Source organism: Mangifera indica, chromosome 10 (genome assembly GCF_011075055.1).
Source record: "Mangifera indica cultivar Alphonso chromosome 10, CATAS_Mindica_2.1, whole genome shotgun sequence".
Classification (NCBI taxonomy): domain Eukaryota; kingdom Viridiplantae; phylum Streptophyta; class Magnoliopsida; order Sapindales; family Anacardiaceae; genus Mangifera; species Mangifera indica.
Window position 1 is genome coordinate 14,669,368 of NC_058146.1, and position 27,545 is coordinate 14,696,912.

At 34.4% G+C, this 27,545-nt stretch overlaps 1 protein-coding gene across 17 annotated transcripts; it reads right to left on the bottom strand.

The window, feature by feature from the left end:
• Positions 1–27,545, bottom strand: LOC123228414 (disease resistance protein RGA2-like). Of its 17 annotated transcripts, none has more exons than XM_044653831.1 (16): positions 24,973–27,545; positions 24,757–24,776; positions 24,609–24,635; positions 24,174–24,558; positions 23,581–24,054; positions 23,401–23,500; positions 23,236–23,310; positions 23,074–23,152; positions 22,935–22,990; positions 22,697–22,855; positions 21,914–22,371; positions 21,492–21,664; positions 21,349–21,412; positions 21,027–21,212; positions 20,785–20,943; positions 20,293–20,607 (listed from the first exon to the last, which is right to left on the bottom strand). In XM_044653831.1, the coding sequence occupies exon 1, from the start codon at positions 27,499–27,501 to the stop codon at positions 24,973–24,975; it is 2,529 nt and encodes an 842-aa protein (XP_044509766.1). In that variant the 5' UTR covers positions 27,502–27,545; the 3' UTR covers positions 20,293–20,607; positions 20,785–20,943; positions 21,027–21,212; positions 21,349–21,412; positions 21,492–21,664; positions 21,914–22,371; positions 22,697–22,855; positions 22,935–22,990; positions 23,074–23,152; positions 23,236–23,310; positions 23,401–23,500; positions 23,581–24,054; positions 24,174–24,558; positions 24,609–24,635; positions 24,757–24,776. The 17 variants fall into 17 exon arrangements, 15 of the variants coding, with proteins under 15 accessions (XP_044509772.1, XP_044509770.1, XP_044509775.1 ...); XM_044653832.1 differs by having other exon boundaries at positions 24,722–24,776; XM_044653837.1 differs by lacking the exons at positions 20,293–20,607; positions 20,785–20,943; positions 21,027–21,212; ... (10 more) ...; positions 24,609–24,635; positions 24,757–24,776 and adding exons at positions 1–431; positions 608–767; positions 851–993; ... (9 more) ...; positions 4,599–4,615; positions 4,812–4,878 and having other exon boundaries at positions 25,040–27,545.

Below are 27,545 nucleotides of genomic sequence, written 5' to 3' on the forward strand. Positions count from 1 at the left end.
TAATGCTAAACTCTTACCAAACAGGTTTATTTCAGGAAAAGAAGCAAAATAACAATACACAAGCTGTCAACACAGAAACAAAGAGTCCGGAGGAAAAACGAAAAGCCGACAACAGTGAGTTTAAAAATTTTGTATAATTTGAGAAGCAGGTCTTGGCCTTCGGAAGCAGCAAACTACAATTCAAATCATTTCCAGTTTCAGTTACAATTGAGTCTTTAGTATCCAAGTTTATCATTGAACTTCCTTGGAAGTTGTATTGGCTGTACTCAGAAATACAGTTGCTGGAAATCTTCTTGTGTTGAAAATTCTTCTAATATTGAATCTTCCATCCTTCTTGTGATTGAGGCTGAGCTATAGCTTTGGTATTGTTGTTGATCGACGAAAAGTGGTCTGTAATCTAGCCTGAAGCATTGTACAGGAGGATGGCTGCGCTGCAAACATTCAACAAACCGCATTAATCCAGGTTCCTAACATGTGTCATCTCAATTATATGTTGTTCCAGTGAGGACAATTTGTTACAATAAGAAAAATAGCACAAAACAAACAATTTGGCTTGTCAAACAATCTTAGAAAGCAAAGCAAGAAAGGCACCAGCAATGAAAGATACCTTGGTCAGTTTGATGAGGCATTTTACAACCAGATCAGAGAACCTCTGATATCTGGCAGCAAAGGACTCATTAGTCGCAGCTGAAGGCACCTTGAAGGATCTAATGTACGCAAGAGATTAATAAGGACAACAAAGGATGAAATTCAATCAGAGCATTATCCTGTATCAACAATAGCAAGTCAATTAAGCAATAAAAATACATTAAGTTTACTGAACATGTATCCATACGAGATAAGTTTTCACCAGAATGTTAAGCACCAACACATTGAGAGCTTTCAAAAGTTGGCTGCCATTAATCCATATGAGGAACCCTTTCATGCAAAAGCCAAAGTAGAAGCTCAGTAATTAGACTGTCAAGCGTACTCTCCAGGACAGCATGAGCAAGCCTATTATTTGAAATGTCCGAACAAAGTTCATAAAGTTAGTATGTTGCAGCAAAATGATTCAATGCAAGAGTTTAGCACCTAAGTAAGACTGAGTAGAAAAAGGAGAGTAAAAAGCAAAGACTAAAAGAACAACAGCTGGTAAATTCAAAGCAACTATGTAACATCATGATATGCCACACCTAAAATCTTGTAACCAGTAGCCAATGCATTCAGAGGAGCTTTTCTTATTTCAGCATCATGTTCTGCTGTCAGGCTTGCAACAATCTGCTAAACACGGAACATATATAAGTTTTCCAGAAAACAACCAAAAGAGTGAAACAAGATAAAAATGCTCTTTTTGCACCTCAGCCCCATGATGATCCATCATGAACCCAACAAGGTCAACACACTATGTCTGCATACGGTTATCTTTAGAATGCAAACCCTCCAATATGTAAGGAAATGTTTTAGTAGCAGAATAAAAATTGAAAAATTGTTTTGTCAATTCCCACATTACTTCTCAATGTTATGCCCTGATTGCAGCACATGAACATACAAAAGGTCAAAAATGTAACAACTGACATCCATTGCAGATTGCTGCATACTTAAAGAAGCAAAAAATCTCATCACATCATTCTGCAACAAAGGCACAACTAATTTTTCATAGGAAACAAAGAAATATATCTAGGAATAAATCTTACGTTGAAGATGCTTTTCAATTTGAAATAGATTATATAATTCCAATAAAAAAATAAACAAGCATTTATCTTTCTTCAAAGAACTTACCACCATGGCAGAGCTAGCTGTTTTCAGCAGATCTGAATGGAGCTTGCCAGCCTATAGAAGCAGCAGGGGAGGAGAGGAAAGACAAGGAAAAACACAGGGAATTGGGAGAGAGATTAGGGGGCTTCGGCCACTCTAGTCAGAAAAATTATCACTGCAGAAATTAAATTCATGTAGAACAGTTTTCACCAGATGCAACGGTTTGTCATCAGCTCCAGCTTTATTTTAAATATTATTACATGAGGCAATAGAAAGCAGTAAAGATGTCAGTTAATGAAAATTCAAGCTCTAAGATCAGGAAAAACAGACATTCAGCCCCCGCCTCTCCAAATTACAAGGAGCAGATAATTGTAGACATAAACGTTCTCCTAATTTCTTTCATTCTCAATTCTTGCAGGCATACATGAATGCTCTGAAGAATGCTGTCAAGATTGACATCATATGCAGTACCTTGAAGAACCTATAGAAACAGGAAACAAAATTTAGCACATAACTAGCCAAAACACAAAAAAATCAATGCCAACAAACAAACAAATATACTAACACTGCAAAAAAAGTGCACATACTAGCCTTAATATATTATCTATCATCTCAGTTACATGTCCCAGTGAGGGCAATTTTTGAACTAGGATGACTCATGCAACCAATCAAGTTATAATGAGCTCTCCAGCCCCACAACTGCTTATCAGTTTGTTACAATTAGAAAAATACTACTAAACAAACAATTTGGCTTGTCAAAACAATCTTAGAAAGCAGAGCAAGAAAGGCACCGCTAATGAAAGATACCTTACTGAGTTTGATGAGGCATTTTACAAGCAGATCAGAAAATCTCTCATTTCTGGCAGCAAAGGACTCATTAGTCACAGGTGAAGGCCACCTTGAAGGATCTAATGGACGCAAGAGATTAATAAGGACAACAAAGGATGCAGTGCGATCGGCATTATCCTGTATGAACAATAACAAGTCAACTAAGCATAAAATACATCAAGCACGTTGTGTTAGATTTGAAGAACTGCAAAACAAACCTCCTCAGAAGTATATCCACAACTTCAATAATTTCCCTTTTTATAGATGGGAGCTCCTGTACTTAAAAATTGATTCGATCAAGATTACATATTAACAAACTTGAAACAGATTCAAGAACTAAAATCATGAGAAGACTACCTTCTGCAGCATCTCGAGTCCATCAACTTGCTTCTTAAAATCTGTGCAAATCCTCTCTGAAAAATCTCATCATATCATTCTGCAACAAAGGCACGTCTATCACAACTAATTTTTCAAAGGATACGAAAGAAATATATCCAGCCATAAATCCCAGAACAAACCTCAAGATCCTGGATCTGCTCTATCCATGGCTCTTCTAACTTAAATCTACCAACAACTGTTCTCTTCCTTTCATCCTGTAAATTAAAAAGTTTATATAAAACATGTTCTCGGTATATAACACTTCACACAATATTCAATGCTTCAAATTTCATCAATCAATACCTTATTTGAATCCTCGACATTTAACAAAGCCTGTTATTGGACAGCTATGTCTTCAACAGACGCAATTGATTCTGCCCTTGCACCCTTAGTTGGAATGCCCTTGTATCCAAGCCATCAAAAAAACACTCAGCACCCTCATTGCACGCAGAAATGTTTGTATCAAAGGCATGCCAAACATACCAAAGATATAGTCCTGCTTCCATGCTGCACCAAACCATTAGAAGTAGATTTTGCAACCTTCAAGCTGTCTGGAGATGTAGGCCCCATTGACATTACTTTTGCAGATTCAAGTAATACTAAGAGAAACCCAATTAGCATGCAAAATATAAAAGGCGTACAAGGGAAAGGGAAAATTACTAGAACCAGTTTGCCATATACACACCATGAGATCCACAATACGCTTTCAATCTTTCAACAATAAGAGCTAAAGCTGGACCGTCGCATCTTTAAGATGCTTCTCAGTCTGGAAAAGATTATATAGATCCAGAAAAAAAAAAATAAAGCTCAATTACAGCTTCAATCTCAAAAGTATGAGAAAGCACCAGAAATTTTATAGGGTACACACTGCTTCTTGTCTGGTGACTCTGATTATTTCAAAAATGCACGCTTCCGCCGCCTATCAAACATCTGATTATTCATCCTATAAGAGATTCCTGACATTGATGTGGCTCAAATAGGGTGAAATTAATAAACAAATTGTGCAACACAAGAAATCAGGCAAAAAAATGAGGTCAATAGATGACCAGCATTTATCTTTCTTCAAAGAACTTACCGCCATGGCAGAGCTCGCTGGTTTCAGCAGATCTGAATGGAGATTGCCGGCCTATAAAGGGCTGAAGGAGAGGAGAGGAAAGGCAAGGAAAACCACTGGGAGGGGAAATTAAAGGGCTAAGGCCTAGGGGGTTCTGGCACTCTAGTCAGAACAATTATTACTGGAATTAGTTTCAGAATAAAGCAGTGAGGAGGGCTGCTATGTTTATTCTTTCCAATCAATAAATACATTTCATTGAAAGTGCTGTTGTATGTATTCTGTGTAAATAAACCAGAAGGCTACTCTTGTTGAATGCATATTTGATTTCAGAGCAGCTAAACAAACCAGGAAGACAAGGCATTTGAGAGAACAAAATTACACCCAGCAGCTTAGGTATGTGACAGTATTCAAGGACAAGAAGCAAAATTCTCCAACGAGTTTACTTGAATATAGATATAAAATAACTCATCCATGTTTGTGAGCCCTGACAGCGAAAAACTTACATTGTAAGGTCCTTTCCCCAAAAGAATTAAAACATAAAAATAAAACATTATGGGAGACAATATTTACTTGTCAAGGCTGAATTATGAGATTGAAAACTCACAAATTTTCAAGTTTCCCCTGCATATATATAAAACAATAAAGTTAAAGAAAGGAAGGAGAAACAATGAATAGGTTCAAATTTTAAAATTCATATCAATTGATAAATCAGTCAAATTGTCAATTGAAGTTTTAACCTTATTTAAATAAGTATTTCAAGAATATTTATAATTTATCTACTAACTGATGAAGAAGAAGAGATATGGATGGGTCATACCTAGTTTTCGGTTGACTTGATAATCTCTCCGTCAAGTTGAATCTTGGGGATATGAGCAATCTTGGACCAATCTTCACCTGTTTCTGGTTTGCATCTTTCCGTCAACTCCGGACAGCTTTCAATTTTTAGTTCTCGCAAAGTGTTTGTTGAATACTGAAGAAGCCACTGCGGCAATTTCACCAGTTGTGGTAAATTAAAAATTTCAAGGAATCGAAGGGGAGGCCCTGTGCTATCGAGTTCATCATGATTGTCTGATCCTGTGCTCAAATCAAGATTAAGCCTTTCACAACGCCCGATACGAAGGTCTTCTAATGAGCTTAAGTTTCTTACACCACGTGGTAATGAGATTTAACTTGGACATTCCAAAATTATTAGTCTTCGAAGGGCTCTCAGACGACCAATATCTTCACACAAATATTCTAAATTGCTGCAGCAGAGAATCATCAAATGTCGAAGAGAATTCAAGCAGCCAATTCCATTGCTTGGTAGATGCTTTTGCATTGTTGTTAAGATGAACCATCTAAGACTAATTAAGTACTTTACTTCTCTTGGTAACCCTTCTAGTTGCTCACAACCCAACAGTGATAGATATTGCAAATTTTGTAGCTTGCAAATGGAACTTGGGAGTTTTTTAATAGGGTTAAATGCTAGTTCCAAATATCTCAAATGCTTCAGATTACCAATTCCTTTAGGCACTACTTCTATACTTAGATAAAGTAAATCTAACGTCCGCAAGAATTGAAATCTTGAGATAAGTAATTTCAAAAAAGATTGGCTAATCCAATCATTGAAGAAAACAAAACGCTTCTCACATTACTTAAGCTACGTATAAAGTTCAGAGTAACTACTTCACCATCAACACCACGAAAAAATAAATGTCGATAAGAAGTTTTGGAAGCAATTTGGTTACTCCCTTTCACTGTTAAGCACTCATTTTGGAACAATGATGTGGCAACATCATGCATCAAATCATGTATTTTAAAAGTATACACATCATTATCAAACCTTTCAATATCTTGAAAGAAAGATCTCCACATTAATTCTTTTATATATTGCATGCCAATATTTTCCAAATCTTCATTTTTATCGTGGGCATGGAGAAGCCCATTGGCCATCCAAAAGTAAACCAAAATACTACTAACAAATTTGAAGTCTTTCGGAAATATAGAACAATAGACAAAACATTGTTTCAAAGGAGGTGATAACTTATTGTAACTTATTCTTAGAGCAAGTAAAATGCTATTATCCTTTTGATCCGACTTCCATACCTCATTATCTCTCACATTTGTCCACTCTTGTTCAGAAGGTAAGGAATGGAGAAGACTTCCTAATGTTTTTACTGCCAGTGGAACACCTCCGCATTTTTTTACAATTTCTTTTCCAATCTCTATAAGTTTGGGATGTTGTTTTTCTTGCCCTTCTTTAAATGCACATTTAACAAATATTAACAAACACTGATCAAGAGCGAGACCTTCTAACTTGTGTGTAAATACAACATCCATAATTAAGGCAACACGTTCACTACGTGTGGTTACTAAAATTTTACTTCCACTAACACATTCATTTAGTAAACATTTTAATTCCAACCACAACCTGTGAACTTCATTCCACACATCATCCAAAACTAACAAATATCTTTCATGACTTATAATATCACGTAGTTCACTTTGCAATTGGTCTAAACTCTTTTGAATATATTTTTGCCCAGTTGCAGAATTGATGATGTCAATTAAAAGTTTTTTTAAACAAAATTCATCAGACACACAAACCCACATTCTCAAACTGAAATTGTCACTCACCAATTTATCATCATACACCCATTTTGCAAGTGTGGTTTTTCCTAGACCTCCTATCCCAACAATAGAGATGACAGAAACATTTTCATGACCATAACTTGGTTGCAATAAGCTTTCAATAATCATCTCTTTATCTTTATCTCTACCAATAACATCAGAATCACGAATAAAAGAGTGAGTTTCCCTATCCCAACCTATAACATGACTGCTATCGATTTTTTCAGTGAGATTATAATCATTCTTATCAACTGTTATTTTTGCTAACCTCTTGTTGATCTCTTTAATTTTATGCCTCAACGTAAAACGGAAAACAACTGGATTTGATGATGAACAAAAGTGGCATACCTTTTTTGCAATGCTCTGACGATTCACCACTTGGTTACGCAGATTTTCTACCTCAACTTCATCTAAAACATCTTCTGCATCATAGCAAACCTCCTTAAGCTTTTCCAGCCAAACTCTCAGCTTCGGGTTATGATTCTGTTTCTCCTCGGCATCTGAGAGAACAACCTTGATAGTATTTAAAGTGTCAGTAAGCTGTTTTACATCATTCTTGACACCAGATGCCAAAGACACTTCATCATAAACAAGGGTTATCAGCTTATCCAACACTTTCTCAGCAATAACAGAGACAATTATTTCTGCCATATTTTTGAAAGAAAGAAGGTTGCAGGTTGTTCAGTTTTAGAAGTGGTGAGATTGAATTGTTGTATGAAATAATCATCTAAGTTCATGGCATTATATATATAGTAAGATTCCTTGACTTGCGTGGGGATTACATGAAGTATGAACAAATGGTGAAGACTATTATATATTCTTTGTCTTGAATGAATGTAAGGTACATATCCATCAAGTTTTTATTTTCATTTTCCCCTATAGTTCCCTTTGGTTTGAGTAATCTCTTATTACAAAAAATAAAAAATAATCTCAAAAATAGATTATCTAAAATATTATTGGGTATATATTATTATTGTATTTGATATTCTAAAATATTCTTTATATGATTTGTTATATTAATTAAAAATGAGGTTATTGTTGTACTAAAAAGAAAAGAGCAGAATTGTAACAACATCAAAATTATTTTACTAATATTTTGATAACTAAGGTAGGGGTGATTATTAGATTATCCCATGTATTATCTGCTGTCATAGCATCATTAATAATAAAATATTACCTATATCATTTATTTTATGGCAAATCAAATAATATTGCTGAATGAATATTTGATAACCTTGAACCAATTGCCTTCTAAGAAGCATTTTCATTGCCTTGTTTCTTTTGATTGTTTTGTATATTCTTTGTCCTAGATGCAAGTAAGTAAGGCTTTGAGTATTAAAAGTGGTGTTACGTAATTTATTACGTAAATATGTAAAATAAATTTGCATGAACAAAATAAATTCAATTTAATCCCATGATCATTGCATTGGTTATAAAACACCGAATTAAATTATTTTAGGGATATGGGTCATGTTTTCTGTATTTGTAAAACTTCTGAAATATGGTTTTCACTGGATAAAACTATTGTATTTTTTGAGATATTATGTTAGGTTTTCGAGAGGGACTAAGCTAATATACAGTAAGTTATTAAACACATCTCAAAGGTCTAATAAATATTAAAATTTACACTAATGTTGTCCACTTTATCATAAATTGTGAACTGTATTATACAATTTCGAATGATAGCATAAAACCAATATGTAAACTTTAATTTGATTATTCAATTATCTGAATTTATCAAATCAAATTATTATTATTGTTAATATTAACATACAAAAGAAATTTTCTAACAAAATATTCTTCAACCTTATTGTTTATAACAAAGTAAACAATGAGTTTAATTAAAGTATATATCCTTTCATTGATTCATATCTCAAAACTTTGGGAAAGAAAATTCTTTCCTTCACCCATATTCTATACTTTAATTGATTCCCTATTATCACTCATATTTCAATTCAAGTTATTAAAATAAAGGCACTACAAAAAATTATTCATTTGAATGCATATTATATGCAAAGAGAAAAACAAATTCTTTGTTTTTACTTGTAGGGTCTTTAACTTTGTCCTAAAATATAGAATAAATTGATGTTACATATAACATGACTATGAGGTATTAATAATCATATCAAATTCATATTGTATAAGAGAGTTTATGCATGATTTGTATATTAATTATGAATTAATTTGCTAGTGATTTTTTCTTAACTAAGTTTCAAACACTGGCAATGTTGTTACTCAATTTTTAAATTTGGCTTTAAACTTAACATAAGAAGGTCATTTTTGTCATTTCATCTCATTTGTATAAAGTTAGTGAAACACTTAAATCTAATCATACCCAATCTTGTATAATCTCTTATATCATATAACGGTGACTTGTATTTTGTAACGGGTTATCCAAATTCAAAAAGTGTTAAATCCAAATGCAAATTTTCATGGAGACATATGATAATAGTGGCGAGAATCCTAATTGCTTGTTAGTTGAATTGATCGAATTGGTTAGGTGCAGTTTATGGTGAAGGAGAATAAGTGACATAAGTAATGCAACTGTCCGTGCATCTATCAAATCCTAGTTTTTTGTCTTATTAAAGTGAAGATACACAGGGCAATTGCAAGAGAGATCAACAACTACATGATTGTTGATCGGTTAAAGATGTTTAAAAATGTAAATTACTTAGAGGAGAACTGAATTCAAGAGCGATGACTTGTTTCATTTAGTTTTAGTTGATATATTGAATTGCTTTATAATTTTTAATTATTTTAAATATTCTATGACATCTAATACATATTTTGTTGTTGTCCCCACGAGGACGGAAGAGAAGGGAATAGGAAATTTTCATTGCAGGAATGGAGAGGGAAAAAAAATTTTACCCGTAAGTAAAGGATAAGGATTTGTCATCATCCCTCTATTAGGGATGGGGTGAGGACAGGAAAAGTCTCCCCCAAAACAGAGATTAGGGTATTCAACCCCATCCTGTCTTGTTGCCACCCTAAACAGGAGATAGATGGATTGGCAAATACTAGAAACAAGCACTTTTAGAGTTGCCATTGGTATCAGACGTGATGACAATGATTCTTCAGGCACAGAAACAAGTATTGATGATGATAAAGAAGCTGGCCAGAACATGTTTTATGCTGCAAAAGTTATTGGCTATGGTGTTGGCTTTGGAGAGCTTTTCCAGGTTCTTCCTTCGTTGAAAGAAAACTGGAAAAAGAAACATTGGTTAGCATCCAGATTCATAAAAAATATTTTGTATATTTGTAACAACAATCGTATAAGAAACCAAGCAAAGTCGGAGCCATACCCTGTGTTAAATGTATACATTGTATTAAATTTTAGTATCCAGTCACCAACTCAAAATATAACAGGGCTTTGATTGCAATATGCAAGCACTAAATCATAGCACTGAAAAAAGAACACATAATCAATAATCATTTGCATTATACAATGAATGGCAAGAATTACATTACGGTGATGGCTGCAATTCTGGTTCAATCTCGCTCGCTTTCCATTTCCAAGAAGACATCCTATGGCAGGGGATCATGCAAGATATTGCACAGAAGTTTTTAAAGGTGTTCCATTGTTCCGCTTTTCAGTCTCTCCATCCGGGCTTGAAGTCCAGATAACGCCTTCTCGTCCGTGAGGAGAACTACACCCTGTACAACATTGTCAGTACCAGGGTGATCAAACGAACGATTCTGACTGGGAAGTCCATGATTTAAGGTGTCGTTCATGTTTATTAATGGCCTGCTTCCAGCTTCGGGGTTCCGGGCAGCTGTAGCTAATTGTACAACATTCTCAGCACGAGGGTGATCTAAAGAATATGAAATATTATAGAAGATCAAACCTTCAACCGAGCATCAGTGGAATTTGTAGCAGACGACAATTTGTATGTCTCATTTCAAATATTGGATTTCATATTGATGTCTCAAGATTGGCCGTAGCATCCTAAGTTATAAAGTATATCAATATGTATGTTTGGACAAAGATTATAGACATCTAAATTTTAGGAATAATTTATGGAATACAATCACTTTACCCACAGGAAAGTGGTTATTTTTTATAAATAAATTGTGAAGTAGTGAATTTAAAATGTAAAAATAATATTCTTATGCCCTCATGTTTGAATTATTCTTTTTGTATTTGAATTTCACTAATCTTAAAATTAATTGATAAATTTGTGTTAGACACAACCTTTGCCCATAGGAAGGTTAGTCTTTATCAATATTTTAGATTTATTTTTCTACTTTGTTATATAAAATTTACATATTTCTTGGTTTATTGCAGTCTTTTTAACTGCTTTGTTTAACAATACTTCTCATATTCTAATGCTAAATGGTGATAATTTTGTTGATTGAAAAGAACAAATTCTTTTAACACGTGAGTGCATGGATCTTGACTTGGCCATCCGTGAGGAAGAGCCTCTTGCTCTCACAGAATCAAGCACGCCGCAACAAATTGCTTATTATGAACAATGGAAAAAATCCAATCGCTTAAGCATGATGCTCATGAAGGCTCATGTGAGCAAAAGCATTAGGGGATTAGTCCCTGAATGTAAGAAGGCCAAGGATCTAATGAAAGCAATTGAAGAACAATTTGTAACTTCTAATAAGGCATTAGCAAGCACCCTTATGAAGAAGCTTTCAGGAATGAAATTTGATAATTCTAAGGGAGTGCGTCAGCATGGTATGAGGATGAGAGATATTGCTACCAAACTCAAATCTTTGAACATTGATGCTTTAGACCCTTTTCTTGTACACTTTGCCCTTAACTCTTTGCTTATGGAGTATAGCCCCTTCAAGATTTCCTACAATACACATAAGGAAAATTGGTCAGTCAATGAACTTTTGACCATGTGTGTACAAGAGGAAGAAAGACTGAAACATGAAAAACTTGATATGAAACAAGAAAATGCTAATCTTGTGACTCATGGAAATAGGAATAAGAAAAATATGGAACTACTCATGTGAGCAATCACTCTGCCTAAAGCCAGCAGAAAGAAGTTTCATACAAGAATATGGCCTATGATTATACAGAGCTTATGCTAAGAATTAGAGCAGTTATATTATACAGACTACATCCATCCGCAACTAAAATAACATTGGCTGCAAAAGGGGATTCTGGCACAAATGCTTTCAAGCAGAATAACCATCAATTGCAAAAGCACTAGAAACACTGATCTCTTTCAGATTTTTTTTCTACAGGTCTTTTATGTGATACACATAAAAGATTACTTGCTGCAGGACAAGCTTCCTACTTGTCAACTAGATCATCTGAATCATTAGATGAGCTACAAAAGAGCATTTTTTATATTGATGCTGGCCTAGAAAAGAAACTAATATTCAAGTAAAATGAGTTATTAAAATATTCTCCTTCTAAGAGATGGACTATATTCAAGCAAAATATTATCTTTTTGCCCGTAGTCTTGAATGAACTATATTTATGCTTCTAATAATTTGAAAATTAAATTAAGAGTGTGATTTTGGTAAAATTAAGAAGTAGAACTTAATAATGATTCAGGTTATCCACCACAACAGTTTCAAAAATTGGTCACAATCTATTATTAACCTGAAACTCCTCTCTCTGTACACTATAACGGGTAAATTTTAAGCCAATTTCCCTAAAATTTGGTCACATTGTACTAAATTTTAGTATTTAGTCACCAACTCAAAATATAACAGGTCTTGAGATTTCTTCATGAAATATTTCAAAAATGCAACAATGATTTCGAGATGGAAATGGATGTGGGTATGTTTTGGGTTGGCTTATATATGCGGGCATTTTTGCTTTATTTTAATTTACATGAGCACTTTTCGTTAATATGGGTAAGTTTTGAGTAATTAATTTAATTTTTCTTTAAATATTTAATTGAATAAATATTATTTTAAAAAAGAAATTTAATGAGTCAACCCACCAAAAACGCATGAAGTACCACGTTAAAGACTTGACATAACACAATCTGTTGTAATGCCGATTGTGTCACAGGCCTTCATTAGTGGGCACCAACCTGACTTGTAAGTCTTATACTATAGTAGGTTTTACTACAACACAATTTGATCCTCTAACACAACAGATTGCATCAAAGTTAGTATCACATAACTCGATCCAATTCGTTATCACCTCTACGAACACGTAATAAAAGCACTAAAATGACATTATATCTTGAAATAACAAAGATATGCTTTTGAGTCATCATTTTTGTCTAGAAATAAAAAATATATATGTTAACGACTTATTTCCCTCCTTGAAAACTTTGAATATGTCCACTCTGTGAAGTCCCCCCAAAAATAGAGAAAAATCTCCTTGCAACGACCTTTGAAGGCCTCTTTTTTATGCTTTCTATGGCCTGATTCTCACTCATGTAAACCAGCAGTCTTCTTCATGAATAGAATGAACGATGACAACAAAAACTTTCTTTTGATATTTTTACGTTTAAATAATTTTCTTATTCTGGATCCGCTTTCATATGGCTGGTCTCTTTCACATTGTTTCTTTGTACATTTTGATGACAACAGTCATTCTTCTGCTCCCGAATCAGTAAAATAGAAAAGAGGATTTTTAAACAGCCTGCATCAAAGAGAACATCTCATGAGCTGATGCTCTCTGTCAAAGGGACTTCAGATGGCTGATTTGTATCAACCATGACAGAAGCTAGCATTTGGTGCCTCCTCTGCTCATGGGCTTTCCTTCGGTTGGATTCAAGGATTATAAGGAGAGCAGTAATGTCAGCAGGGCTTACTCCTCGCACTCTACTTGCTTGACCAATGGTTTGTGGCCTCACCTGAAAGCAAGAAAATCCCAATTAAGATTGGCATTATTATTGGAGGATCCTGCAACTTTATATCCTCCAATAATGATGGAAAGCACAGGGTTATCAAATAAAATGCATTTTCCCACGAATATTTAAACAAAAATACGGTAGGTTTTGCTTTTACAGTAGGAAATACACAAAAACTTCATCCACTGTTTTCAAATTTCATTGGAACCAAGCTCTCCAGCTCTTTGGATTTGGGTAATACAGCTTGATGTTGAAAACACAAGTAAAACTCATTTACAATTAAAGCTTGAAGCCAGTACTGATTCTATCCACCAGCTAAACTATTAGTTTTGCTAATAAATCCATGGCCTATCCCTAACTGGTATCAAACAGCTTTCATAATCTCCATAAACTTCCAGTGCAATGTCTTTGAACAAGCTATCATTACATTAAGAATATAGATTCCTAAGATAATCAATAAAAACTGCACTGTGCAGGCCTCCACAAAAGTGCACACAGAAGTCACGTGAAAGCATATATGTACTTCTAAATTTACCTAAACTGATTCTTGTAAACGGAGATACACAATAGATGTGACCGCAAAGAACCCAAAATGAAAATAGAAGTGTTTGCAAATTTTTTTTTTTTTAGTAAGTATGTTAAAACCATGCCCAGGGAGGGGAGAAAAACTAACAACCTAAGCTCACCCAACACAATAAAAGGGCAGCCAAAAACTAGGTATGAGATGTACAAAGAAAAAACCAAGGAAAAAAGTTAAGAGACTCAGCAAGAGAGGGTAATGAGGAACTTTCCTCCTCTTGAAAGACTATCTGAGTTCCTACAAAAATAGAGTTCAAGAGGAGAAGCCAACTCAAAACACCACACCAAACAAAGAATGAGGTCTAGAAATGAGCTATAATTTTGTAGGAATCTAGCTGCAATCCAAGTGACTTAGGCTTATAGTTAAAAAGTCTAGGCATAATCCCATGAACCTCCAATTCTAATTTGTATTATACACTGACACTGCATGAGATCCTCCCAAACACAGAAACTAAAAAGCGAGAAAGATCCTCCTGATTTGCCAATAGTAGAGTGTATGTGTGCTGTTGTTGTTGTCGTGAAGTTCAGTATCCAAATTATACATGCTACAAACCTTAGAAAGTTTCTCACGTGTTTCTAGAGACAGAGTTGTCATTGTATAGTAATACAATTCCCTCATACCTTCCTCTCACCCAAAGTTTCAAAAATAACTATTTTCCCTCGAGGGTTTGCATTTTCTCCCTTGTTGCTTCTCTGGCAACTGGAGCCGAACAACCTCCACCCTTCCATCTCCCAGATGAAAACAAATTATCGTTGAGGATTTGTGCGTCGCATAAATCGCATCGGCCAATGCACAGATCAAAAAGGTATTGTGGACAAGCGTATTTGTCATGTGTTTAAATTTATAGGGATTGTAAGAGTGTTTTTGTAGGTTTCTAAAGTTATATGGGAATGACTAATATATAACCTAAAGTCCAAAAAATTATAATGAACTTATTTGAACAAAAAATATGAGACCTGAATTGGCAAAATTGAAGCTCTGACTCAAAAATTTTTTTATGGGTCTAAGATTGAACAAGTTAGACCCAATTTAGTTGGCCCAATTGATGGACTTAGTTATTTTCATGCCAATAATGGTTGTAAATATTTATATAATTTTCATCTATTAACATCATGTAATGACTGAAATTATGTAAAATTTTAAGATTGATTAGAGTTTTGCTATTTTTGGAGATTTAATGATAAATTTTTAAACTGTCACAAATATATTGATAATTTGGTATTTATATGAAATGTTAATGATAGTTTTATAATTTTAATAAAGTGAAAAAGACATTCCAAAAAAATCAAATAAAATTCACTACAAAATTAACGGACGGATAGAAATTTGATTTTATGAATTTAAAAAGTGAAAATTTGTCATATCATCAAACCTCAGTTGGGATATAGTCATTTAGCCATTAAATAATAAATAATATAGAGATAATAATAATAGATACAAATAAACCACCATAACACCTATCCTACAGATCCACAATAATGGTTGTCGTCTACTATAATTAGATAAGTCAAAATTTCTATTGCAACCAAGATATTTAGATGAAGATTGTGCAAGGCCTCTATTTTTGTTTTGATGAAAAATATAGACCTAATCACTGATGTTGATTTAAGCAGCTATGAGCGATATATTAGGAGGATGAAGCCGAGGAATGAACAGAAGATGGCAGTGACGAAGTTCACACAATGGAAGATAGAGTAATTGGGCTATTGCAAAATTTGGTAGTTGAAATAGGCTCACCAAAAACAATGAAAATCAAAGGCAAAATTCCGGGTGAATCAGTGATTGTGCAGTGACTAATTTCCAAGTAACATTGAGAGATTGACAATGTGTAAAAGTAGTCGAATCTATCATAATGTTCGGTTAGAATTGGATGACATTGAGTTTACCCAAGATTTTATTTTCCCTTCAAATTAGGGAATGCCAATGTGATCCTAGGAGTTGATTGACTGTCATCATTAGGAAAGGTCCAAAGCAATTGGAAAATGCAAACCATGTGATTCAAATGGCAAGGAGGGAAAATTCAGATTACAGGGGATCCCACCATGTTGACCATGGAAGCTTTATTCAAGGGAATGTAGAAGTCCATCAAAAGGGCAATGGCGGGTTCTGGATTGAATTCATTGACATGGACAGATTAGAATATTAGGAGGTGCAGAAGACCACTTAACAACATCAACCCTATTAAAAAATTTCAACACTTATTTGTAGAATCAGACGGTTTACCACCTCAGCACTAGCATGATCTTGTGATTTGCCTGGTTAGTGGAGCCCAACCCCTAAATATTTGATCGTATCAATATCCTCTCCATTAGAAAATGAAGTGGAAAGGCTAGTACGTGAGATGCTTCAAGCAGGTATCATCAGACCAAACATTAGTCCTTTTTCCAAGTCTAGTTTTGCTTGTTTGTAAGAAAGATTGTGGATGGCAATTTTTGTAGACTACCGCACTTTCAACGAGTTGACAATCCTAGATAAGTTCTCTATCCCTGCTATTGATGAATTATTGGATGAATTGGGATTAACAACTATTTTTAGTAAAACTGATTTGAAATTTAGGTATCACCAAATTCCAATAAAAAAAACCGACATTAAAAAACAACCTTTCGAATGCATAAGGGTCGCAACAAGTTCCTCATCATGCATTTTGGCCTATCTAATGCCCTCTCCACCTTCGTGTCTTTGATGAATGAAATATTTCAGGAACACCTTTGAGATTTCATATTGGTATTTTTTTATGATATATTGATTTATATAGTAGGAATTTTAATGAGCACTTAGCACACCTGGGACAGCCTTGAGAATTTTTTCTAAGCATCAGTTGGTTTTGAACAAAAAAAAAATGTTCTTTTGCCATAATCAGATTAGAATATTTGAGTCATATCATTTTAATTGATGGCGCAATCGTGGGTCTTAAAAAAATATAGTGTATGGTGAAGTGGCCACAACCTCGGGACATAAACGAGTTTAAACGATTTTTGGCTCTTACAAAATACTATTGATGATTTGTTCACAATTACTGTCAAAATGTTGCACCATTGACTCAATTATTGAAAAAGAACTCCTTCCATTGGAATGATGAGGCAAAAATTGTTGTCACAAAATTAAAACTAGCCATGACTACAGTTCCAATTTTAGCCATGTCAGACTTCACTAAAGAATTTATTGTGGAAATTGTAGGAGCAGTATTAATGCAGGAATGACGACCAATCTCATATATGAGTCAAGCCTTAACTCCTTGAGCCCAGGCAAAATCTGTATGTAAAAGAGAATTGATGACAATAGTTCTAGCCTTGCAAAAATGGAGGTATTATTTATTAGGATGACATTTCATAAAAGCTTAAAGTACTTAATAGGGCAAACAATAATCAATGGTGATAAACCAAAAGAGGTCATGAAACTCTTAGGCTATGACTTTGATAGTCAGTACTGTCCAGGGGTTGAAAATAAAGCAATTGATGCACTATAATGCCACGAACCTCTGTAGCATTGTCAACTATCTCAACAGGACATTGGTTGGATGTCGACACAATGGACAAAGAAGTTCGAACCGATGAGTAATACAAGGACATCATTCAAGATCTTTCAAGGGACCCCATTAGGCATGCTGATTACTCGCTAAAAAAAGGGAATGTTATGATACAAAGGCCACTTAGTTCTCACAATTAAGTCCAGTCTTATACCCAAAATACTAGCAGAATTCCGTTCCACTCCCTTCAGCGGTTATTTAGGATTTTTTTCGAACATACAAACATATGGCAACAGTATCTTATTGGGTGGGCATGAAGAAAGTAATTCGAGACAATGTTGCAAGCTGTGAAATCTGTTAGAGAGGCAAACGCCAGACCATTAGTCCTACAGGGTTGGTACAATTACTTCCAATACCAAAAAAGTATGGGAAGATATTTCAATGGACTTTATTGGTGGTTTACTAGAAAAAAATGTGATACAATTTTGGTTGTAGTAGATTGCCTCACTAAATACAATCAATTCATGGCACTACTACACCGATACACTGCTAAGGATGTGACCAATGTTTTCAATAAATAGGTAGTACGATTTTATAGGTATCCAAGATTGATTGTATCAGATCAAGATTGAGTATTTATGAGTCAATTTTGGACCAAGTTGTTTCATTTGGTGGACACTACTCTTAAATTTAGTATAACATATCATCCACAAACTAATGGACAAATCAAAGGAAACCATGGGTTAGAGATGTATTTACGTTGTTTCTACGCTCAACAACCCAAAGAGTGGATTTGGTGGCTTCTCTGTGCTAAATATTAACATAACACTACTTTCTATAACACTATAGGGATAACTCCTTTCAAAGCATTATACAGAAAACACCTTATTACATTGCTTCGGTGGGATCATCTATGACTAAGGTGGATGAGGTTAGGGCCCTACTTCACGCCAGAGACAACATATTATCTAAATTAAAAGAATAAAAAGTTAGATAGGCTTAAAAAGGTGAGAGGTCCAATTTGAGCTAGGTGACTTAGTATTTCTAAAATTACAGTCTTATCACCTTCAAAAGTTGGCGAAAGGGCCATATGAAAGATTAAGCCCACGATTTTATGGACCCTATCGCATTTTGGAGATAATTGATCCTATAGCTTACATGCTAGCATTACAGCCAAATTAAAAACAAAACATCCTGTCTTCCATGTTTCACAGTTAAAAAAGGAATTGGAAATAATATTCAGCTGCAACTATTACCTGCCTGTCTACCAATGGCTTGGAGTTACAATTACAACCGGAGGATTTACTGGCCACCGATTTTCGTCGACAGGACAACTGGAGGTTTTATTTAAATGAAGTTGATTGCCAGATTGTGAAAATTTATGGGAAAATTTTGTTGAAATAGTAGAACAATTCTCTCAATTTTACCTTGAGGACAAGTTGAGACTTCTTGGGAGGTAATGATAAAACTCTTACCTCCCAAGAAGTTTTTATCACTTCTTGGGAGGTAATGAAAATTTAGTATTGTGTTTTGTTACGTGTATAGTTTAATATATTCTTTATGTTGATACTATATTATGATTTTTTTAATAGTATCATCTTATTGTTAACATATTTTTTAAAAATATATTTCCGTATTATTTTAATTAAAAATTTATGGTATTAATATTTTAAAATTGTTATGCTATATATATAAATAATATATACAATTTTATATACTAATAATAATATATCATTATGTGATTGAGTAGTTTTAAATTAAAGTAAAATAACATTCAATTTTTTTCCCTTGTACACATATGTAGAGCCACTTTTTTTCTATTTTATATATAGAGAGAAAGAGTTTAAAATATAAAATATTAAAAATATCTTTAGGGGCTGATTGGTCATAGAGATTTAAAGATTACCTTAGGAATATATATTTTATTACTTATATTATTTTGTTTGGTTTGTCAATAATAAAATATTACGATAATATTTTATTACCAATACGGAGATGACAAGTAATATAGGTGATAATTTGATTACCACATTTACCTTAAGTATTAAAAGATTACCAAAGTAATTTTGATTTTATTATAATTATTTTAATATTTATTAATTTTTTGAGATAAAAATAAATTTATCTCAAAACTTTGTGACTTTTTGACTTTGTGAGATAAAAATTTTTATCACTTTTTGTGAAGCTTGTTATAGTGATTTAACTTGTAAAAAGGTATTCTAGTAAGTTAATCCCTAAATAAGAATGAAATAAGGTATGAATTACATTAACATTCCCAAAATAAGTAGGGCAATGACAAGGACAAGGATAGAAAAATCCCCACAAGCAAGAACAAGTTGGAGACATGGATATATATATTCTTCTGTCCAATATCCGCCGCACCCCACCCGATACACCTAGAGGAGCCTCGGAGTAACCATTGTTAGGCTTCTCAATGAGACCTAACGAATTGGGCTCAAAACTTTTTTGGGCTAGTCCATCTAAACTTCATTTGCGGTGTTCAAGCATGTTTCATTTGAAACTTTTGGTCATTGAGCCATATTTTGTACATAAACCATGTCAAAAAAAAAAAAAGAATTTTTTAAAACAAAAATATTTTCATGAATATAAATATTATATATAAATTAAGAGCTCATGAAAAAGAAAGTTGTTTTTAGAAAGAAACCGGTTAATCATTAAAATATTAGATAATGCAATGTATTTCTTAATAAGTAAAACTGTTGGCTCCTCATTAATAAACTAAAAACCTCTTTTTTTTTTTTTTAAATACACCTTATTTCAGGAAAAGAAGGAAGCAAAATAACAATACACAAGCTGTCAACACAGAAACAAAGAGTCAGGAAGAAAAACGAAAAGCCAACAACAGTGAGTTTAAAAATTTTGTATAAATAGAGAAGCAGGTCTTGGCCTTTGGAAGCAGCAAACCACAATTCAAATCATTTCCAGTTTCAGTTACAATTGAGTCTTTAGTATCCAAGTCTATCATTGAACTTCCCTGAAGTTGCATTGGCTGTACTCAGAAATACAATTGCTGGAAATCTTCTTGTGTTGAAAATTCTTCCATTATTGAATCCTCCATCCTTCTTGTGATTGAGGCTGAGCTGTAGCTTTGGTATTGCTGTTGATTGAAGAAAAGTGGTCTGCAATCTAGCCTGAAGCATTGTACAGGAGGATGGCTGAGCTGCAAACATTCAACAAACCGCATTAATCCAGGTTCCTGACATCTGTCATCTCAATTATATGTTGTTCCAGTGAGGACAATTTGCTACAATTAGAAAAATAGCACAAAACAAACAATTTGGCTTGTCAAAACAATCTTAGAAAGCAAAGCAAGAAAGGCACCAGCAATGAAAGATACCTTGGTCAGTTTGATGAGGCATTTTACAACCAGATCAGAAAACCTCTGATATCTGGCAGCAAAGGACTCATTAGTCGCAGCTGAAGGCCACCTTGAAGGATCTAATGGACGCAAGAGATTGATAAGGACAATAAAGGATGAAGTTCGATCAGCATTATCCTGTATCAACAATAGCAAGTCAATTAAGCAAAAAAAATACATTAAGTTTACTGAAAATGTATTCATATGAGATAAGTTTTCACCAGAATGTTAAGCACCAACACATTGAGAGCTTTCAAAATTTGGGTGTCATCCATCCATATGAGGAACCCTTTCATCCAAAAGCCAAAGTAGAAGCTCAGTGATTAGATTGTCAAGGGTACTCTTCTAGACAGCATGAGCAAGCCTCTTATTTGAAATGTCCGAGCACAGTTCATAAAGTTAGTATGCTGCAGCAAAATGATTCAGTGCAAGAGTTTAGCAGCTAAGTAAGAATAAGTAGAAAAAGCAGAGTAAAAAGCAAAGAATAAAAGAACAACAGCTGGTAAATTCAAAGCAACTATGTAACATCATGATATGGCACACCTAAAATCCTGTGAGCAGCTTTTCTTATTTCAGCGTCACGTTCTGCTGTCAGGCTTGCAACAACCTGCTAAACACAGAACATATATAAGTTTTCCAGAAAACAATCAAAAGAGTGAAACAAGATAAAAATGCTCTTTTTGTACCTCAGCCCCATGATGATCCATCAAGAATCCAACAAGGTCAACACACTATGTCTACATACGTTTATCTTTAGAATGCAAACCCTCCAATATGTAAGGAAATGTTTTAGTAGCGGAATAAAAATCGAAAACTTGTTTTGTCAATTCCCGGATTATTTCTCAATGTTATGCCCTGACTGCAGCACATGAACATATAAAAGGTCAAAAAGGTAACAACTGACATCCATTGCAGATTGCTGCATACTTAAAGAAACAAAAAATCCCATCACATCATTCTTCAACAAAGGCACAACTAATTTTTCATAGGAAACAAAGAAATATATCTAGGAATAAATCTTATGTCGAAGATGCTTTTCAATTTGAATAAGATTATATAATTCCAATAAAAAAATAAACAAGCATTTATCTTTCTTCAAAGAACTTACCACCATGGCAGAGCTAGCTGTTTTCAGCAGATCTGAAGGGAGCTTGCCAGCCTATAGAAGGCAGCACGGGAGGAGAGGAAAGACAAGGAAAAACACAGGGAATTGGGAGGGAAATCAGGGGGCTTCGGCCACTCTAGTCAGAACAATTATCACTGCAGAAATTAAATTCATGTAGAACAGTTTTCACCAGATGCAACGGTTTGTCATCAGCTCCAGCTTTATTTTAAATATTATTACATGAGGCAATAGAAAGCAGTAGAGATGTCAGTTAATGAAAATTCAAGCTCTGAGATCAGGAAAAACAGACATTCAGTCCCCGCCTCCCCAAAATACAAGGAGCAGATAACTGTAGACATAAACGTTCTCCTAATTTCTTTCATTCTCAATTCTTGCAGGCATACATTAATGCTTTGAAGAATGCGGTCAAGATTGACATCATATATAGTACTTTGAAGAACCTATAGAAATAGGAAACAAAATTTAGCACATAACTAGCCAAAACACAAAAAAATCAATGCCAATAAACAAACAAATATATTAACACCGCTAAAAAAGTGCACATACTAGCCTAAATGTATTATCTATCATCTCAGTTACATGTCCCAGTGAGGGCAATTTTTGAACTAGGATGACTCATGCAACCACTCAAGTTATAATGAGCTCTCCAGCCCCACAACTGCTTATCAGTTTGTTACAGTTAGAAAAATATACTAAACAAACAATTTGGCATGTTAAAACAATCTTAGAAAGCACAGCAAGAAAGGCACCGCTAATGAAAGATACCTTATTGAGTTTGATGAGGCATTTTTCAAGCAGATCAGAAAACCTCTGATTTCTGGCAGCAAAGGACTCATTAGTCACAGGTGAAGGCCACCTTGAAGGATCTAATGGACGCAAGAGATTAATAAGGACAGCAAAGGATGCAGTGCGATCAGCATTATCCTGTATGAACAATGACAAGTCAATTAAGCATAAAATGCATCAAGCATGTTGTGTTAGATTTGAAGAACTGCAAAACAACCTCCTCAAAAGTATATCCATAACTTCAATAATTTCCCTTTTTATAGATGGGAGCTCCTGTACTTAAAAATTGATTCGATCAAGATTACATATTAACAAAGTTGAAACAGATTCAAGAACTAAAATCATGAGAAGACCACCTTCTGCAGCATCTCGAGTCCATCAACTTGCTTCTTAAAATCTGTGCAAATCCCCTCTGAAAAACCTCTTCATATCATTCTGCAACAAAGGCACATGTCTATCACAACTAATTTTTCAAATGATACAAAGAAATATATCTAGCCATAAATCCCAGAACAAACCTCAAGATCTTGGATCTGCTCTATCTGTGGCTCTTCTAACTTAAATCTACCAACAACTGTTCTCTTCCTTTGATCCTGTAAATTAAAAAGTTTATATAAAACATGTTCTCGGTATATTTAACACTTCACACAATATTCAATGCTTCAAATTTCATCAATCAATACCTTATTTGAATCCTTGATGTTTAACAAAGCCTGTGATTGGACAGCTATATCTTCAACAGACGAAATTGAATCTGCCCTTGCACCCTTAGTTGGAATGCCCCTGTATCCGTGCCATCAAAAAAACACTCAGCACCCTCATTGCATGCAGAAATGGTTGTAACAAAAGCATGCAAAACATACCAAAGATATAGTCCTGCTTCCATGCTTCACCAAACAATAAGAAGTAGATTTCGCAACCTTCAAGCTGTCTGGAGATGTTGGCCCCATTGACATTACTTTTGCAGATTCAAGTACTACTAAGAGAAACCCAATTAGCATGCAAAATATAAAAGGCATACAAGGGGAAGGGAAAATTATTAGAACCAGTTTGCCATACACACACCATGAGATCCACAATACGCTTTCAGTCTTTCAACAATAAGAGCTAAAGCTGGACCGTCACATTTTTAAGATGCTTCTCAGTCTGGAAAAGATTATATAAATCCAAAAAAATAAAAAATAAAAATCAATTACAGCTTCAATCTCAAAAGTATGAGAAAGCACCAGAAATTTTATAGGGCACACACTGCTTCTTGTCTGGTGACTCTGATGATTTCAATAATGCACGCTTCTGCTGCCTATCAAACATCTGATGATTTATCCTATAAGAGATTCCTGACATTGATGTGGCTTCAATAGGGTGAAATTAATAAACAAATTGTGCAACACAAGCAGTCAGGCAAAAAAATGAGGTCAATAGATGACCAACATTTATCTTTCTTCAAAGAACTTACCGCCATGGCAGAGCTTCCTGGTTTCAGCAGATCTGAATGGAGATTGCCAGCCTATAAAGGGCAGAAGGAGAGGAGAGGAAAGGCAAGGAAACCACAGGGAAGGGAAATTAGGGGGCTATGGCCTAGGGGGTTCTGGCACTCTAGTCAGAACAATTATCACTGGAATTAGTTTCAGAATAAAGCAGTGAGGAGGGCTGCTATGTTTATTCTTTCCAATCAATAAACACATTTCATTGAAAGTGCTGTTGTATGTGTTCTGTGCAAATAAACCAGAAGGCTACTCTTGTTGAATGCATATTTGATTTCAGGGCAGCTAAACAAACCAGGAAGACAAGGCATCTGAGAGAACAAAATTACACCCAGCAGCTTAGGTATGTAACAGTATTCAAGGACAAGAAGCAAAATTCTCTGACGAGTTTACTTGAACATAGATATAAAATAACTCATCCATGTTTGTGAGCCCTGACAGCGAAAAACTTACATTGTAAGGTCCTTTCCCTAAAAGAATTAAAACATAAATATAAAACATTATGGGAGACAATATTTACTTTTCAAGGCTGAATTAATGAGATTGAAAACTCACAAATTTAATTCAAGTTTCCCCTGCATATATATAAAACAATAAAGTTAAAGAAAGGAAGGAGAAACAATGAATAGGTTCAAATTTTGAAATTCACATCAAATGATAAACCAGTCAAATTATCAATTGAAGTTTTAACTTTATTCAAATAAGTATTTCAAGAATATTTATAATTTATCTACTAACTGATGAAGAAGAAGAGATATGGATGGGTCATACCTAATTTTCGGTTGACTTGATAATCTCTCCATCAAGTTCAATCTCGGGGATATGAGCAATCTTGGACCAATCTTCACCTGTTTCTGGTTTGCATCTTCCCGTCAGTTTAGGACAAAAATTAATCTTGAGTTTTCTCAAAGAGCTAAGACGATTCATATCCTCTGGTAGAGATGACAATTCTGGACAGAAAGAAATTATTACTTCTCCCAAAGTGTTTGTCGAACACTGAAGAAGCCATTGCGGCAATTTTACCAGTTTTGGTAGATCAAAAATTACAAGGAATCGAAGGGGAGGCCCTGTGCTATTGAGTTCATCATGATTGTCTGATCCTGTGCTCAAATCAAGATTAAGCCTTTCACAATCCAGGATACGAAGGTCTTCTAATGAGCTTAAGTTTCTTACACCACGTGGCAATGAGATTAAACTTGGACATTTAGCAATCCATAGTCTTCGAAGGGCTCTCAGACGACCAATATCTTCACACAAATATTGTAAATTGCTGCAGCTGCCAATCATCAAATGTCGAAGAGAATTCAAGCAGCCAATTCCATTGCTTGGTAGATGCTTTTGCATTGTTGTTAAGTCCAACCATCTAAGACTAATTAAGTACTTTACTTCTCTTGGTAACCCTTCTAGTTGCTCACAACCCAGCAGTGATAGATATTGCAAATTTTGTAGCTTGTAAATGGAACTGGGGAGTTTTTTAATAGGGTTTAATCCTAGTTCCAAATATCTCAAATGCTTCAGATTACCAATTCCTTTAGGCACTACTTCTATACTTAGATAACATAAATCTAACATCCGCAAGAATTGAAATCTTGAGATAAGTAATTTCAAAAAAGATTGGCTAATAGTGATATCTTCTCCAATCATTGAAGAAAACAAAACGCTTCTCACATTACTCAAGCTACGTATAAAGTTCAGAGTAACTACTTCACCATCGACACCATGAAAAAATAAATGTCGATAAGATGTTTTGGAAGCAATTTGGTTACTCCCTTTCACTATTAAGCACTCATTTTGGAACAATGATGTGGCAACATCATGCATCAGATCATGTATTTTAAATTTATACTCATCATTATCAAGCTCTTCAACATCTTGAAAGAAAGATCTCCACATTAATTCTTTTATATATTGTTTGCCAGTATTTTCCAAATCTTCATTTTTATTGTGGGCATGGAGAAGCCCATGGGCCATCCAAAAGTTAACCAATTTACTACTAAAAAATTCGAAGTCTTTTGGAAATATAGAACAATAAACAAAACATTGTTTCAAAGGAGATGATAACTTATTATAACTTATTCTTAGAGCAGGTAAAAAGCTATTCTCCTTTTGATCTAACTTCCATACCTCATTATCTCTCACATCGATCCACTCTTGTTCAGAAGTTGAGGAATGGAGAAGACTTCCTAATGCTTTTATTGCCAATGGAACACCTCCGCATTTTTTTACAATTTCTTTTCCTATCTCTATAAGTTTGGGATGTTGTTTTTCTTGCCCTTCTTTAAATGCACATTTAACAAATATTGACAAACATTGATCAAGAGCAAGACCTTCTAACTTGTGTGTAGATACAACATCCATAATTAAGGCAACACGTTCACTACGTGTGGTTACTAAAATTTTACTTCCACTAACACATTCATTTAGTAAACATTTTAATTCCAACCAATACCTATGAACTTCATTCCACACATCATCCAAAACTAACAAATATCTTTCATGACTTATAATCTCACGTAGTTCACTTTGCAATTGGTCTAAACTCATTTGAGTATATTTTTGCCCAGTTGCAGAATTGATGATGTCAATTAGAAGTTTTTTTAAAGAAAATTCATCTGACACACAAACCCACATTCTCAAACTGAAATGATCACTCACAAATTTATCGTCATATACCCATTTTGCAAGTGTGGTTTTTCCTAGACCTCCTATCCTAACAATAGAGATGACAGAAACATTTTCATGATCATAACCTAGTTGCAATAAGCTTTCAATGATCATCTCTTTATCTTTATCTCTACCAATAACATCAGAATCACGAATAAAAGAGTGAGTTTCCCTATCCAAACCTATAACATGATTGCTATCGATTTTTTCACTGAGATTATAATCATTCTTATCAGCTGTTATTTTTGCTAACCTCTTGTTGATCTCTTTAATTTTATGCCCCAACATAAAACGGAAAACAACTGGATTTGATGATGAACAAAAGTGGCATGCCTTTTTCTTAATGCTCTGACGATTCACCACTTGGTTACGCAAATTTTCCACCTCAACTTCATCTAAAACATCTTCTGCATCATAGCAAACCTTCTTAAGCTCTTCCAGCCAAACTCTCAGCTTCGGGTTATGATTTTGTTTCTCCTCAGCATCTAAGAGAACAACCTTGATAGTATTTAAAGTGTTAGCAAGCTGGTTTACATCATTCTTGACACTAGATGCCAAAGACACTTCATCAGAAGCAAGGGTTATCAGCTTATCCAACACTTTCTCAACAATAACAGAGACAATTGTTTCTACCATAGTTTTGAAAGAAAGAAGGTTGCAGGTTGTTCAGTTTTAGAAGT

Excerpts from the sequence above, each read along its gene's own strand:
- LOC123228414 (XM_044653840.1), bottom strand. The coding sequence starts at position 27,501 with ATGGTAGAAACAATTGTCTCTGTTATTGTTGAGAAAGTGTTGGATAAG. Across the intron at positions 4,879-25,039 it reads CCAGAAACAGGTGAAGATTG|GTCCAAGATTGCTCATATCC; the intron begins GTCCAAGATTGC and ends AGGTGAAGATTG.